This window comes from Ochlerotatus camptorhynchus, unplaced genomic scaffold, assembly GCF_037179485.1.
Source record: "Ochlerotatus camptorhynchus isolate MF236.1 unplaced genomic scaffold, CSIRO-AGI_Acam_v1.1 ptg000204l, whole genome shotgun sequence".
Taxonomy (NCBI): Eukaryota; Metazoa; Arthropoda; class Insecta; order Diptera; family Culicidae; genus Ochlerotatus; species Ochlerotatus camptorhynchus.
In genome coordinates this window covers 439,667-452,696 of record NW_027040694.1, presented here as the reverse complement: position 1 = coordinate 452,696, position 13,030 = coordinate 439,667, and the positions used below count along the sequence as shown (strand labels likewise).

The window sequence follows — 13,030 nt, the reverse complement described above, 5'->3', positions numbered from 1 at the left end:
ATTTGAAATTATTTTTGCTTGCTTGAAGTTTTGAAAATTTCGTTGAACATTTATCTGAAGATCTGTTTTTTATGAATTTCTGTTAATAACTTTTAATTTGTTTGTAGTTCTGTTCTCAAGATCTACGAACTACCCTGAAGCTCAACAAATTTCTCAGTGGATCTCCGACCTTCTCTGAAGCTCAAAAAAAAAATTCTATGTTGGGTCTCAGACCTGCTGTTTGGCATGCTTATTCTTATACAATACATGCTTCGTATGCTTCGTTTTGAGGGTTGCTAGCAGGGCTCTACATTTTCGAAGCTCTAAAATGAACTCGAGTTTTGTTTCTCTCATACAAACGTGTTCAACGCTTCATTTCTATAACGCCTAGCTAGACTATCAGCAAGAAATGATAATGAAAAAGAAGCACGCTTAGAAGGAAACGCTGGCTGTGGATCTTCTCGTCGTTGCTTTTCTCATCGCTTTCAATGCAAGTAATGTCGATTTTCTAGTTAAACGAAAAGTCATTATTGCTTTCAATCCCCTTTCACGAACACTCTATCACCGCTTTTTCCATTTGTTTAAAATGCGTTATGTCCCGTTTTCGTTAATTTTTTTTAGATTAATATGTGGATGGAAGATAAATTAAACATATTACGTGTAATCATCAAGTGTTTACACGTGAGAAATGCTTTAAATGTGTAATTTCATTTTCCGTCATATACGTCATGAAACTTCTGTTGATGCGTTTCATGAAAGAGAAAACTATCAAAGTCGAGCGCTCTTTCGCTCATCCGTTTCACCGAAGCTTAAAAGGAAGACCAATGGAGCGACGAGAGAAAGAGAGACAAGCAATTGAACATTTGTAACTGAGGTTCTAGAATGCTGCGAAGCTGTTCGACTTTAACAGAAAAAGAAAGCCAGCAGTCTCTTCGTCGCATCGAGTTGGTCGATTGAAGCTGATATTGTGACGCCCTGGTTGCCAGTCTCTCTTTTTCGGCTGTTTCCTTTTTACAACGATTTTGATCCTCCACATACAAATCAGCGAAGAGCGAGCGTGACAAGATTCTCTGAATGAACTTGTCTCGTTCGCACACGTTGTCTTAGCTTTCAGATGCTTGTCAAGTTCAGTGTCCTTAAGAAACGTTTCGAGAAACTGAACGAAAAACTTCTTTTGAATTACGAATGAAGTGAGAGTTGGAAAATTCCCTGAGTGGAACCAAAATTCCCTGAATATTCCAGGAAAAAAAATAAAATTCCCTGTATTTCCGGTTTTCCAGGTAGTAGACACCCTGAATAAGTTGAATTTAGATTCAGATCGCGAATTGGTTGAACTTTGGGATGTGAAAGATTGAACATAGAAATTTATTAGAAATCTTGAATATGAATAAATTGAGGCCCAGAGAAAAATGTTGAACGTCTTGAAGAAATTCATCAATTTTAATACAAGTAATTTTAAAGATCTCAAATATAGAGACATCTGTAAAACTTCAAACATAGAAAAAAATCATATCTCTGGAATCTAGGTATGTGTTCTGGATCGTATCAATAATTATCATTATTTTGGAACGAGGAAAATTTTCTCGAAAAATCTTGATCTTCAAAAAAAAAAAATGTTGTAAGATTCTGGTATACATTGTAGAGACATTGGATTTTTTTTAATGCTGGTACTTAGTAATTCGCGATCTTCAATTCAAACAAATTAAGAAAGCGAAGAATAACTTACGATATGTTAGAATGTAAGTTCACAGTCCGTGAAAAATTTAATGTTTCGAAAATATAGAAAGTATTTCATGATTTATTTTTATTTATTTAAAATCTGGGATTGGAACTTTGCTGATTCCGGACCTGTAGAAAATACAATTTAATGGCCTTGGGAAAGAACTTCAGAAAAAAAGAAGATTCTACTACATGATTTTCCGATGTTTGCCGATACTAATGCTTCCGGCTTTCAAAGATTTATCGAAATTCATGTCTTTGAAAAAATCTCTAGCGCTTGGAAAGTTTCCTAGACCATGTTTCAACATATTAGGCTTGGAACACTTTCAAGATGACGAAGAGATATCGGAACTAGAGTTTATTTTTTTCGAAACCTCAGAAAATTTGTGATATCTGAGATCATAGACAATGAAATTGTAGGGTTTTTGATCTAATTTCCGTCCTACTAAGCACAACCCACACTTTACCTCTCTTTTCTGAACGAGTTTAAACAAAAAATGGAACATTTCTGTCAAAAATGACTTCTAAATTTATTCACCTTTCCATACGTACCGTTGGATTTGATAAAGAGTCACACATTGTTGAGATATTGTTTTTCGCTTAACTATTGACCCTAAAGAATACAGTATGTAATATGTAGTAAGGTCAAAATATGTTATTCTCATTTTGGGATTGGAATTGACAAGAGAAATGCAAGGAAATTCCAATGATTGTTTTAAATAATCTTAAAATAATCTTTACAGGATTCCAAGAGGATGATTTGAGAATGCTTAGCAAAAATTCAAGGAAAGTATTTTTTATTTATAGTGATTGTCACACTCTCGGATCATTTGTGCTTCATCCGGGTAAGATTTGATCCCATGATTTTGGAGTGAGAGGTATGGATTCAGATCTATATGTTTTACAGACTAACCTTGGATTTTAAAGATGTCCTAATCTTGGTATCTGGTTAGCAAAAAGTGCAGAAATTAATGTTTAATTTATCTCTATGTCCGGTGCAAAGCATGATCGGAGTTTGTAAGGAGTTTAAGATGGCATGAATCTGCTTCTCTATCTTGAAGTAGCAGGATATGTCTCGCTCAGCCTTTATACTAGAACTACTTCACTTGGAAAACTGTAGCAAAAGAATTCAAGCAATGACACCATTTGCATTCTAATGACACCATATGAAATTCTATAAATTTAGCTATCGTAGTAGGAACAACGACAAAATCACCGCTTGATCTGGCGCGAACAGATTGCGAGTGAGAGAAAAGAATAATATGAAAGTTATAAGCAAGAGAATATAATGATGAATGTGAAAGTTGATTGATTTCAAGTAACATCACAAGTTTAAAGGTTTAAAGGATTCTTCAAGGCCAAATTATGGCCTACCAGACTAAAATAAAATCAAATTGTGACTTGTGATGAGTATATACGATTTTTCCCGGTGCAATTTGGGTTTTCCTGCATTTTTCCCGGTAAATCCGAATTCCCGGTTTCTTCCCGGATTTCCCGGTTGGATGGACACCCTGATGATGAGACTGCGCTTGTTTCTTCAGTCTCCTTGATATGCTGTCTTCGATTCTACCTGCATAGAAGTCATGCAAGTACGGGGAATACAGCGGACCTCTATGGAGCTTACTCTCCGTGGAAAAGTTGTTCCGAATGGGGGGCAGTTTAATTCAAAAATCCATCACTACTCGGTGCTAGAGCGTACAACGAGTTCCAACATATGGGGCACGGCATTATCTCTCATCACTAAGTGACGCTAAGCATTGTAAATTTCAACTTCCCGTACATCTTGTAACTCGAAATCTTTGCCATCGAGAAAGTTATCTTCATCAGCAATTTTATTGTTAAGCAGATTGATTCCATTGCGCCGCTCTAGTGTACATAAAGAATGCTTGTTCATACTGCATCTTGGGATCATAGCCTTCTAGAAAGCTGCTGTCTTCGGCAAAGGTTATCAAAAGAAGGTGAAGGGATTTCAAGGCGGTTAATTTCAAATCTCTTATGTTAGTTACTTTATGATTTCAAGACAATCTAGCTGACTTCAACTGAAAGTGAACGTGTCTTCTCCGAATCTGCAATTTTTTGCAACAAACCAATTTTAGTTATTTGTGTTGTGAAATCGTAAAACAATGCCAGTGGTCCAGAAATGCAATCTTGCGGAACAAAATTAATTACTCCAAAGCGTGCCATTTTCGTGACTTTGTGTTTTCGAAAATGTTCTTTTATGTAAAATGCGTCATCCTTTAGTAATTTTTTTTTACTAAACTTGTACTAACCTGCTACACGCCTTTCTAATAGAAACTAAGCGATCGATTCAGCCTCTGGTGGTGAATAGGAGAACGTCAAAAAGACTATTGTGAGCAGACATTGTTGCCTACAGACGGTATAGTAAACACAGACCGGCGGATACGAATCTAGCGGAGCCAAACGAACTGTCAAAATGTTGAGCCAAACGGACAAACGAATAATGTGTGGAGAGTATTGTAATCCCGAACATGGTTTTCCGTTTGTATTATGTTTTTAGTGATAAAAAAACGTTTAATCTGCTTGGTGTCTTGAGTGCACTTATTCTTTATAATGCAAGAAATAAGCGCACCGAAGACACCAATAACATGAGATGTAAACGAGCACTTTTATCACACTTTTTAATAAGTTAAAATGCGATCATGCGAAGTACGCAATAGATTCACATTGATCTAACACACAAAATAATCACTATTTGATCTCACAGAACTTTATTTTTGACACTGTTGACTCTGGGTTCTGTTCCAGACAAATTGGTTACATTCAAGATTCTCCGGAAGATTTGATTGCATACTTGTATCATTAACGGATTGAGAATAATAAACAAAATCGGCACTATTTTCGCCGTCATGTTCATCCGGGTGTAGGAAAATTTCGTCGAAATATTCAATATCTTGATACTGCATGCTTGATACTGTCGAGGTTTGTGGTCTTGGATGTATGTTCTCAATATCATCAACGTCATCCTCCATACTACGATCAGTGCGTTTTAGATGAGAAATTTGCTGGACATCTTTGTAGCAGGGAATCGCCCCGGAAACTTTTCTGATTTTTCCTCCACAGTCCAAATACACATGCTCCTCGTCAAAGTGCAACTAAAATCGGTTTTCGTTCTGTGTTTACTATACCGTCTGTAATTGTTGCCGTGAGACATAGGAAGCGGAACACTTTTTCACTTTTCCTGATAAATTGATTCATCTGAGATGATCCAAAACTTGATCTACAGTTGAACAATTTAATTCTGAATCATTTTTTCAACGATCCAGCTAGTGTTCAGTAATATTGTTGTTGAGAAAAATGAAAAATTTAAAAAAGTGCCTTAGTGGTTATGATCTTCCGGATTTCTTGTGTGTGAATAGTTTAGGCACAGAGAACAGACGTCCAAGTTCGGTCAGAAACTTGTGTAAAGTTAAGTGGAAACGTCGCCGTTACGTGGCGCTAGTATCTCCTGATTTCCTCTGTAAGTTTTGCACTTTCGACCAATTTGGTGCTAGTATCGAAGGGGCGACTCTATCTAAGATGCAGGATTGCTTTGCTGTAGTGAGATGCACTCGCGCTTAATAGATAGAAACACGATTGATTATGATTTGAAGATTTCCTGCAAAAAGGTGGAGAGCGATGCGGGTTTGTTTTTGTTTTCGTAGATTGATTCGCTAGTGTGAGATTTTTCGACCATTTAAAATCGAGATTTAGATGTCTCGCATCCCTCGGCTAGTATCGATAAATTTTCTGATCAAAATTGCCACTTGGCGCTACCAGCACTTGGTGTCTAGTGTAAGTTGTGCAGCGCCATCAGGTTGTCAAAGAGGGTTTTTAAGTGGGGAAGTCGCCGTTATTGGCGCTGAAGTCGAATAGGAATCTTTACACTAGTTTTTACTTTTCAGAGAAATTTTGTTCGAGCCTCAACGTCTGTTCTCTGTGGTTTAGGTGAACATCAGTTCAAATCGTTGGAAAATCGTAAATGGAAATTGATAAAAAAAAATGCTTTAATTTGCGTTGTGAAAAATCCTTATTCTGAAGTAAACAAACGGTTTGGATGACATTTCCTCTCGAACTCGCTTGGCGCACTCTACATTGGTGGTGCATTAAATAAGCCTATTCAAAATGTATATTTTTAATTATTCATTCTGGACGCTTCGATAAAGTTGAGAATGAGGGGTTACAAATGTGTGTCAAGGTATAGGAAAAACGTGACCAAAGGTTAAGGGGAGGGGGTTGATTTTCCCTAAATTTCGCGTGACGTACTTAATGCATGCTCCCTAAGGTAACCTCAGATATCCCATGGCTCTTCGAATAATACGGAACATCACAACTGAATGATGCTTCTTATGAGAGGAGCATTGTTTACAAAAGCTGATACGTCCCGTCGAAAAAGTAATCGAGAAATGCTTACGTAATTACCGGATGACTCCTGTCTACCTATTCGAAGAATTTCGATAAGTTTCTATTGATTGACACCATATACAACTCCAATTTCGCTGGCTTTCGAGAATTCCAGGAGTTCATGGACTTTGATCTGTAAGCAATGGAACAACAACGTTCGCAGCTTTTACAAAACAACGAAGCGAGGATTGGTCCCACTAGATGTTCCACCAAAACGAAGAACATGATCATCAGTAGGCAGCAATAGTGATGGTGATAAGTTTAAAGTAGTTAGTGAAATAATTTGGGTATCTTGCACCACTACTGACATGCAATGAGAAAATAAAAAATAAAATAAAAACGTTGTTGTCCCACTCGAGGAATTGGGTACGACTATTCCTGCTTCTAATCTACAGCACAATACAAAGTGGCTTTGTTTTCGAAGAAGGTTACTAAATTGCACTGAGATAAGGAACACCCCTCGCAGCTACCGGCAACAATGCATGCAAAGCGCGCATCACCACCGGAGAGTAGTGATAAAACGATTAAAGCGCTTTCCGTCGCACCCCCCTTGCTGCCCTTCGCTGCCAACAAACTCAAGAGATAATACTTACTCCCCGTAGGCACCTTCCCCGAGGGTCTGGGCCAGTGTCCATCCTTCGACAAATTCTCGATTCGTTTGAGTCGATGTCATCTCTGGTACTAGGTACGCGCCTTAGGATTTTGGTTTTTTTTATCGTTTGTAGGTATTGTTTCTGGCTCTGTGTCCTAGATTGAAATTTGATTTCGATCCAAATTATTCGCTACCGCAAAAACCGGATCGCGGTGACGACGGATGCTGCTGCTGCTGCTGCTATCGGTGGGGGTAGGATTTTTTCCTTAACGTCTATGGCGGCGGTGCAGTGTGGAAGCAGTATGACCACACACATGTACATGCACCGGAGGTACACACGTGGGATACGACACGAGGGGGGCGAGAGCGAGTTCTCTTTTTGGTTTTGTTCCTTCGGTTTCGGTTGCAATTCCTCCTCCGTATGGGCGCAGAACAATTGCACCAAGCGGCGGGGTTCGGGAGGAGAGGCCACGACACTCTCGACCGGCCGAGAAATTCGTTCTGGTGGCTAGTGATATTAATATTTTTGGTACTTTGCCAAACTGGCAGGGCAAGTTATTTGTGCGACCAACCGACCAACCAGCGAGAGCGATTGGGCTTTTTCTGGTCCTGGTTTGGGCTGCTAGCAGACGGTACTGCGGGAATGGTGATGCTGGCACGAGCTGCAGCAACAGCAGCAGTAGCGAGCGGTACAGGTCGTGTTCTGTATCGATTCAAACAGTCGTCCTTTCGAAACCGTCATCAGTGGCAGAGGCAGTGTTGCCATGTCCTTCCGAGTGGTGCATGCCCCGCGTAGGATTGTGGTATGTAGATCAGTTGGATTCTGGAAGCGAGAAAAAAAAATACGAGGAAAAACAATTAAATGCATTGCCAAGAATAAGGGCTTCGCGTACAATAGATGAGGTGTTGAAAGCTTTATGACGACGATAAATATCTTCACGGGATGTCCCTGATTGGTAACCATTATCAATTTTACGGGAGCTAGTTGCCTTCGGGTGGCATTCTTTTTATTTTAAAATTGGCAATCTGTACGCGTAATAAAGGTGGCTTATTTTACTGGCAGGTATTGAAGCTCCGACGCCGACTTGATCAGGACGACTTGCAATGATGAATAAGAGCTAAATAGCCCGAATGCATGGTACCATAGGGTACGGTGGGGCAAGATGGGTCATCTACTTAATTTATTTATGTTTTTGATTATCACCATCCACAGGCTCAATGTAGCCCCAATGGTGGTTTGAAAAAGCAAACCATCATTGGGGTTGCATTGAGCCTTTTGATTTTGACAAATAAATTCCACATGACCCATCTTGCCCCACCTTATCCTATATATTTTCTTCATCACACTGAAATATGAATTCTAAATTCCAACGTGAACTCTGTAAGTGCTTATCAGCGAAGAACATTGAAAAGTTGCTGAAGGTCTACATTATTCAATGTTTGCAGTTTATAATTCGTGCTTGTTGACGTCACAAATGGTTATTCAATATTCAAAACCCCATCGTCGATGGCATCCGAAGATGACATCAGCTGAAATTCGTGAAAGTAGTGGAGAAGAACTCAGACCAGACTCCTGCGAAAATGCGGATACGATTGGGAGCTCAGGGCGGTTGAACCTCAACAAATCGCAGATCGATTCTACCTGGGCCCAGGTCAAAACGAATGCAAGCAGTCAACCAGAATATAAATCATTCACATTAGCTTGAGCTTGATTGACCGCCCACGGTTGCTACTCTGTTATTGCCAGATCAGCTGTAATTACACAGAGAACCAATAGACGATGCTTGGGACTAGCAATCATCCTCAATGTGTAAAAACTGGTGATCTTAAATTAGGAAATACCAGCGCCGGCCGCGCCCGAACACAGGTCAAGAAAGGAATGGGAAGGATTGTGTTGACATGACACTCGCTTTGATGGAAGCCGAGAACACCTCTGCACTTCCACGAGGAATCACTGGGATGTTGGATAAGAGGGTTGGGTTTGCAGCACGGTTCGTTTTGGTAAACGATAAGCTGAATTGATGTCCTAACGATCATATAACGCGAAGGAGCTTGGGACTAAACCCACGGTCTTCTGCTCAGTAAGCAAAAACGTTTGCCACTAGGCAGACGAGCACCTTTTTAATCACCGAGTTGCTGTTATTACCATGTAGTCATATTAACAAATAAAACGATTGACGAATCTTGAATGTGGATGGGCCTGAGATTAGACTCATGATGTTCTGCTCAGTAAGCAAAAACGGTTGCTCTAAGGCCACCGAGCCCCTCATATCACATAATACCGTTGCTCAAATTTTTGTATCCATTCAAACCCGGAACCAACGACAACAACGAGTTTCGCAAAACTCACGGTACACAAGCGATTTTACCATAAATTTCTTTGATATGTAAGGACCTGGGACCGCGTTTTTCTGCTCAGTAAGCAGGCCACTGTAATCGACGATCTCTCAAATCCGAAAACTAAAAACTACGAAAAAGTACTTAGGCCTTCATTAAGTTCCACTTTCACGCGACGTTCAATGTTTCAATTTGCTCTTTACGTATTTTTCAGACTATAAATAGGCTCTTTTCAAAAGTTACGCGAGAAATACGCACAATCGTCGCCTACTTCGCAAAACTGGTTCCAAACGACAACAAAGGCATAAGCAACGATGGATTGATGAACTTTGCTGGCTGGTGTAGTGCACAGCAAAAAAAAAATGTAATATCGATCAACGTAATTCTAGCTGATGTATGATATAATTATGTAATTGTAATTTTGTAATTTATCAGCACACACCCTGGTCGACCACTGTAAACCAATCTGCCGTTAAGCGAGTGTGTACCTACTGAAACCTGGCCGTAGGCCTATGCTAGACCGTCAGAATATAAATCATTCACATTAGTCCTACGAACTATTAGAGATGCTCAGGGTAAACCTATTTGCTATTAGTAAGTAAATAAGATAGGTATTTACTTCTTTTTTTAGTATCTTTCAATAGTTCCTAGTTCTGAAAAAAAATTTGAGTTCCGGTAATCGGAGTTTTAATATTTGATTTCAAATAAGTCTTCACAATTCCTTAGGATCTAAGCTTTGAAGAAACTCAGGGAAAATATTGGCTTATATCCAGAGGCCATCTAGATAACCTTCAGAGATCTTTTATGTAAACATCGAATACTTTATGGAATTATAGCCTCACTAGTCGACTCTAGTGATTTTTTTTTTCTTGGCGTTTTCTAATTTTAGTGCAAGAAAGTGAAAGTGATCGGTTGGAAATGCATTCCAAAGTGTTTTCGTTTATCATAATCGATGATTCTTATTGGAAGCAGGTGCAAGAGCTTCTTTGAAGATCCGAAGGAATGTTATGAAATGTTTAGCTAGAACTAAGAGCTGCAACAGTCTTTCAAGTATTGGCTTCACGTGCAAACCATCGTTTATTTGGTGAGTTCGTTCCAGTTTATTTGTTTACTTGTTTCGATACCATCTATCAGTTTTTTACAATTTTGTATTGAACATCTTTTCGAAGAGCTACGTTCATGCTGTAATTTGTCGAGCGCACAATTTGCACACGTTGATATCGAGTAGGAACGGCAAGAGAGTCATCCAAGTGCTTTTGTTTCTGGTTTTAGACGTTTGATGTCTTCAGTGATGTTTTTGTACTTTAAAGTTCCCTTTTCTGTGATCATGGTGGGTCTGAAGAGTTTTTGTTGAGCACGCTGAGGCTAAGGCTGAATTGACGGTACTGAAGCAAAGGGTTATGTTTAATATCTTTATATTTGCAACGATGATGATTTCCTATAGTGACACATATCACCTTCTTAATGCTTCAGTATGCCTCAAACGATTAATTCTTGGTTGTTAATAGAACTTCCTTGATGAAATCGGCTGTCTCATGCAGACTGAGCAATTCTGATTATAGTATCAGATTTGTTCTTTATACAGAGGAACTGGGAGGGCTTATTAGAAACTTCTCATATAATAATATAATTAATTTTATCAATATTTTATTTTATTTAAGCATATTATTTTTGTTACAGTCAAATAGCATTAGCATACGATACAAGAGATTTAATATTACTTGCTCGTTTTTGCGTAAAATAATTAATATTTATTTTACTGGTAATTACATTTGAAAGTTTTTTTTTTTTTTTTGTAGTCACGTTTTATTTTATTTTTTTTCATGTAATCATCGTAAATAATAGTTATTCAAAATAGATCGTTCATCCATATATTCGTACTTTGACGCGAAGCGCTGTGGATTATGAGATGCTTGATGACCCTGGAGGGATCGATTTTGCTTACTAAGCAGAAAATCATGGATTTAACCCCAAGCTCTTCCACAGCACAATAAATCGCCACCATCATTTGTATATTTGATATTGAACATTAACCTCGGAAACTATTTGCATATCAAGCGAAAACGTAGTCCTGTATTGTCGCGAAGCGTTATGGTTCTGAGATGCTCGATGACCCTGGAGGGATCGTTTTTGCTTACTGAGCAGAAAATCATGGGTTTAATCCCAAGCTCTCCGTCATGACTCTTAAAATTCATGATCACTAAACAAAATGAATATGTTCTTTCGATAGCCGGCTATCGAGAGATCAAATAAACAACAAATAAATAATACATAATTTTGGTTGCATCGCCAACTTGAGGAGAATCCTAACCGAATACCCTACCCAACCCTCCAACTCCGTAGCACTTATGAGGGTGTCGCTAAGTCGGTGGCCTCTCGTTAAGTAAGTACTACATCAACATTTCCTTCCCTATCCCTAGTTCTGGTAAAGATGGGCGTGGCCGGGAATAGCGACAGTCATGCTTCTGTTACTCTTGTTTAGATTGGAACCAATGTTTACTCCCCAGCATTATTCCTGAAAGTAGTCTAACTGAGAATTTCAGAAGAGACGTGAGTGTCGTTAGTATCCAATCTACGAAGTATATCATAACAACGCTAACGCTAACGCTATAGCCTCACTAGTCAACTCTAGTGACCTTACTGTGTCGAGTTTTAGAGACCTTATTGGGTCAACACTAAATAGCTTTCAAGTCGAACCAACAGGCCTTCTAATAATAATAATACAGGGGGTCGACTCAATGAAGAAATTCCCTTATATTCCCTGATTTTCCAGTAATTTTCAAACAAATTCCAGTTGTAGTGTCTACATGGTTTTGTCAACACGATCTCATCGGCTATTACTTTACTCAGATAGGTATTACCCAACAAACAGTTCTAGCTGCAGACCAGCCTATACAGGCAAAAATTAGATGCATAACGTAATTTTTCGGTTGTTTCAGCTAGTCTGCAGCCAAAATTGTTAGTTGGGTAGTTGCTTTCTGGACATTTTTTCATTTAATACCACATGGAGAGATACCATGAAGAGTGTCCAGTACAATCTCAAATTGAATAAAGCGTACGATACATTTTATAGAATGCAAAAAAGACAGAAATCGCGTGTTTCCAAAAACGGGAAGGCACCACATTTTTCTAAATTCACAAATTGTAATCGCGGTTAGCGCCAGGTAATCAGTTCAATTAATGATTAATAGCGAAAGAAACTGCAACCATCTCGATATTAATTTTCAAACAAGTCGATTTACTCCATGATATGAGAAGATATCCTTTTCATGGAATCCTTAGAAGAAGTGTTGAAAATATTCACCAAAACTCACGATGACTCGCGAACTTTTACCTTGTTGAACTTCGTGAAATATCGTGAACTTTTTCAACCCGACTTAGATGTTCCTATCTGACTGTTTCTGAACTCAACACTAGGGGCAGAAATTCAACCAATTCTCTCACATCTTACATATTAAACACTTGTCTTTAATCCCTTGAGCACAATTTGAGACCCAGCTTCACAAGAAAATTAATCCGATTAATACGCTTAACCAAACGCTAATTTTCAGTCAGATTCCTATGGTGGGAAATCGTAAAAACAGCGCTTTCACCTTTCACTGCATTCAAATTCCATGAACAGTTTTAAAGATCCGAGGAATTTTATTATAATTTCTAAGGACCTAATTCCAAGGGAGCTCTGGAAAAAAAATCATTCAGAAAAACATCAAATGCAATCGAGGTAGTTCTGAGGAATTTTAGATTTCTTATGAAGCCTTAGTTTTGAGTAGAATTCCAAGAAATCTTAGGAATTTCTGAGGAGCACAACTCTTGTGAACTTCACCGGAGAATTCCAAGGGCATTCTGAGGATAATTTCATAAAGTTTGTGGGAGAAAACGGATCCGGAGCAGATGTCCTTGGAATATATATGAAAATACTAAAAGGAGCATTACAAATTAAATCTGAGAATAACTCCAGAACATGTTCAAAGGAATTCAGAAAATAAATTCAGAACAGTTTGC

The 13,030-nt window shown here is 38.6% G+C and overlaps 1 protein-coding gene across 1 annotated transcript in view; it reads right to left on the bottom strand.

The window, feature by feature from the left end:
* Nucleotides 1-13,030, bottom strand: part of grp (serine/threonine-protein kinase grp) — a 96,367-nt gene that overhangs the window by 53,410 nt on the left and 29,927 nt on the right. Inside the window, exon 2 of the mRNA XM_065224088.1 lies at nt 6,693-7,514. Coding sequence (XP_065080160.1) covers nt 6,693-6,772 — 80 coding nt within the window. The 5' untranslated portion in view covers nt 6,773-7,514. The remainder of the gene's footprint in view (nt 1-6,692; nt 7,515-13,030) is intronic.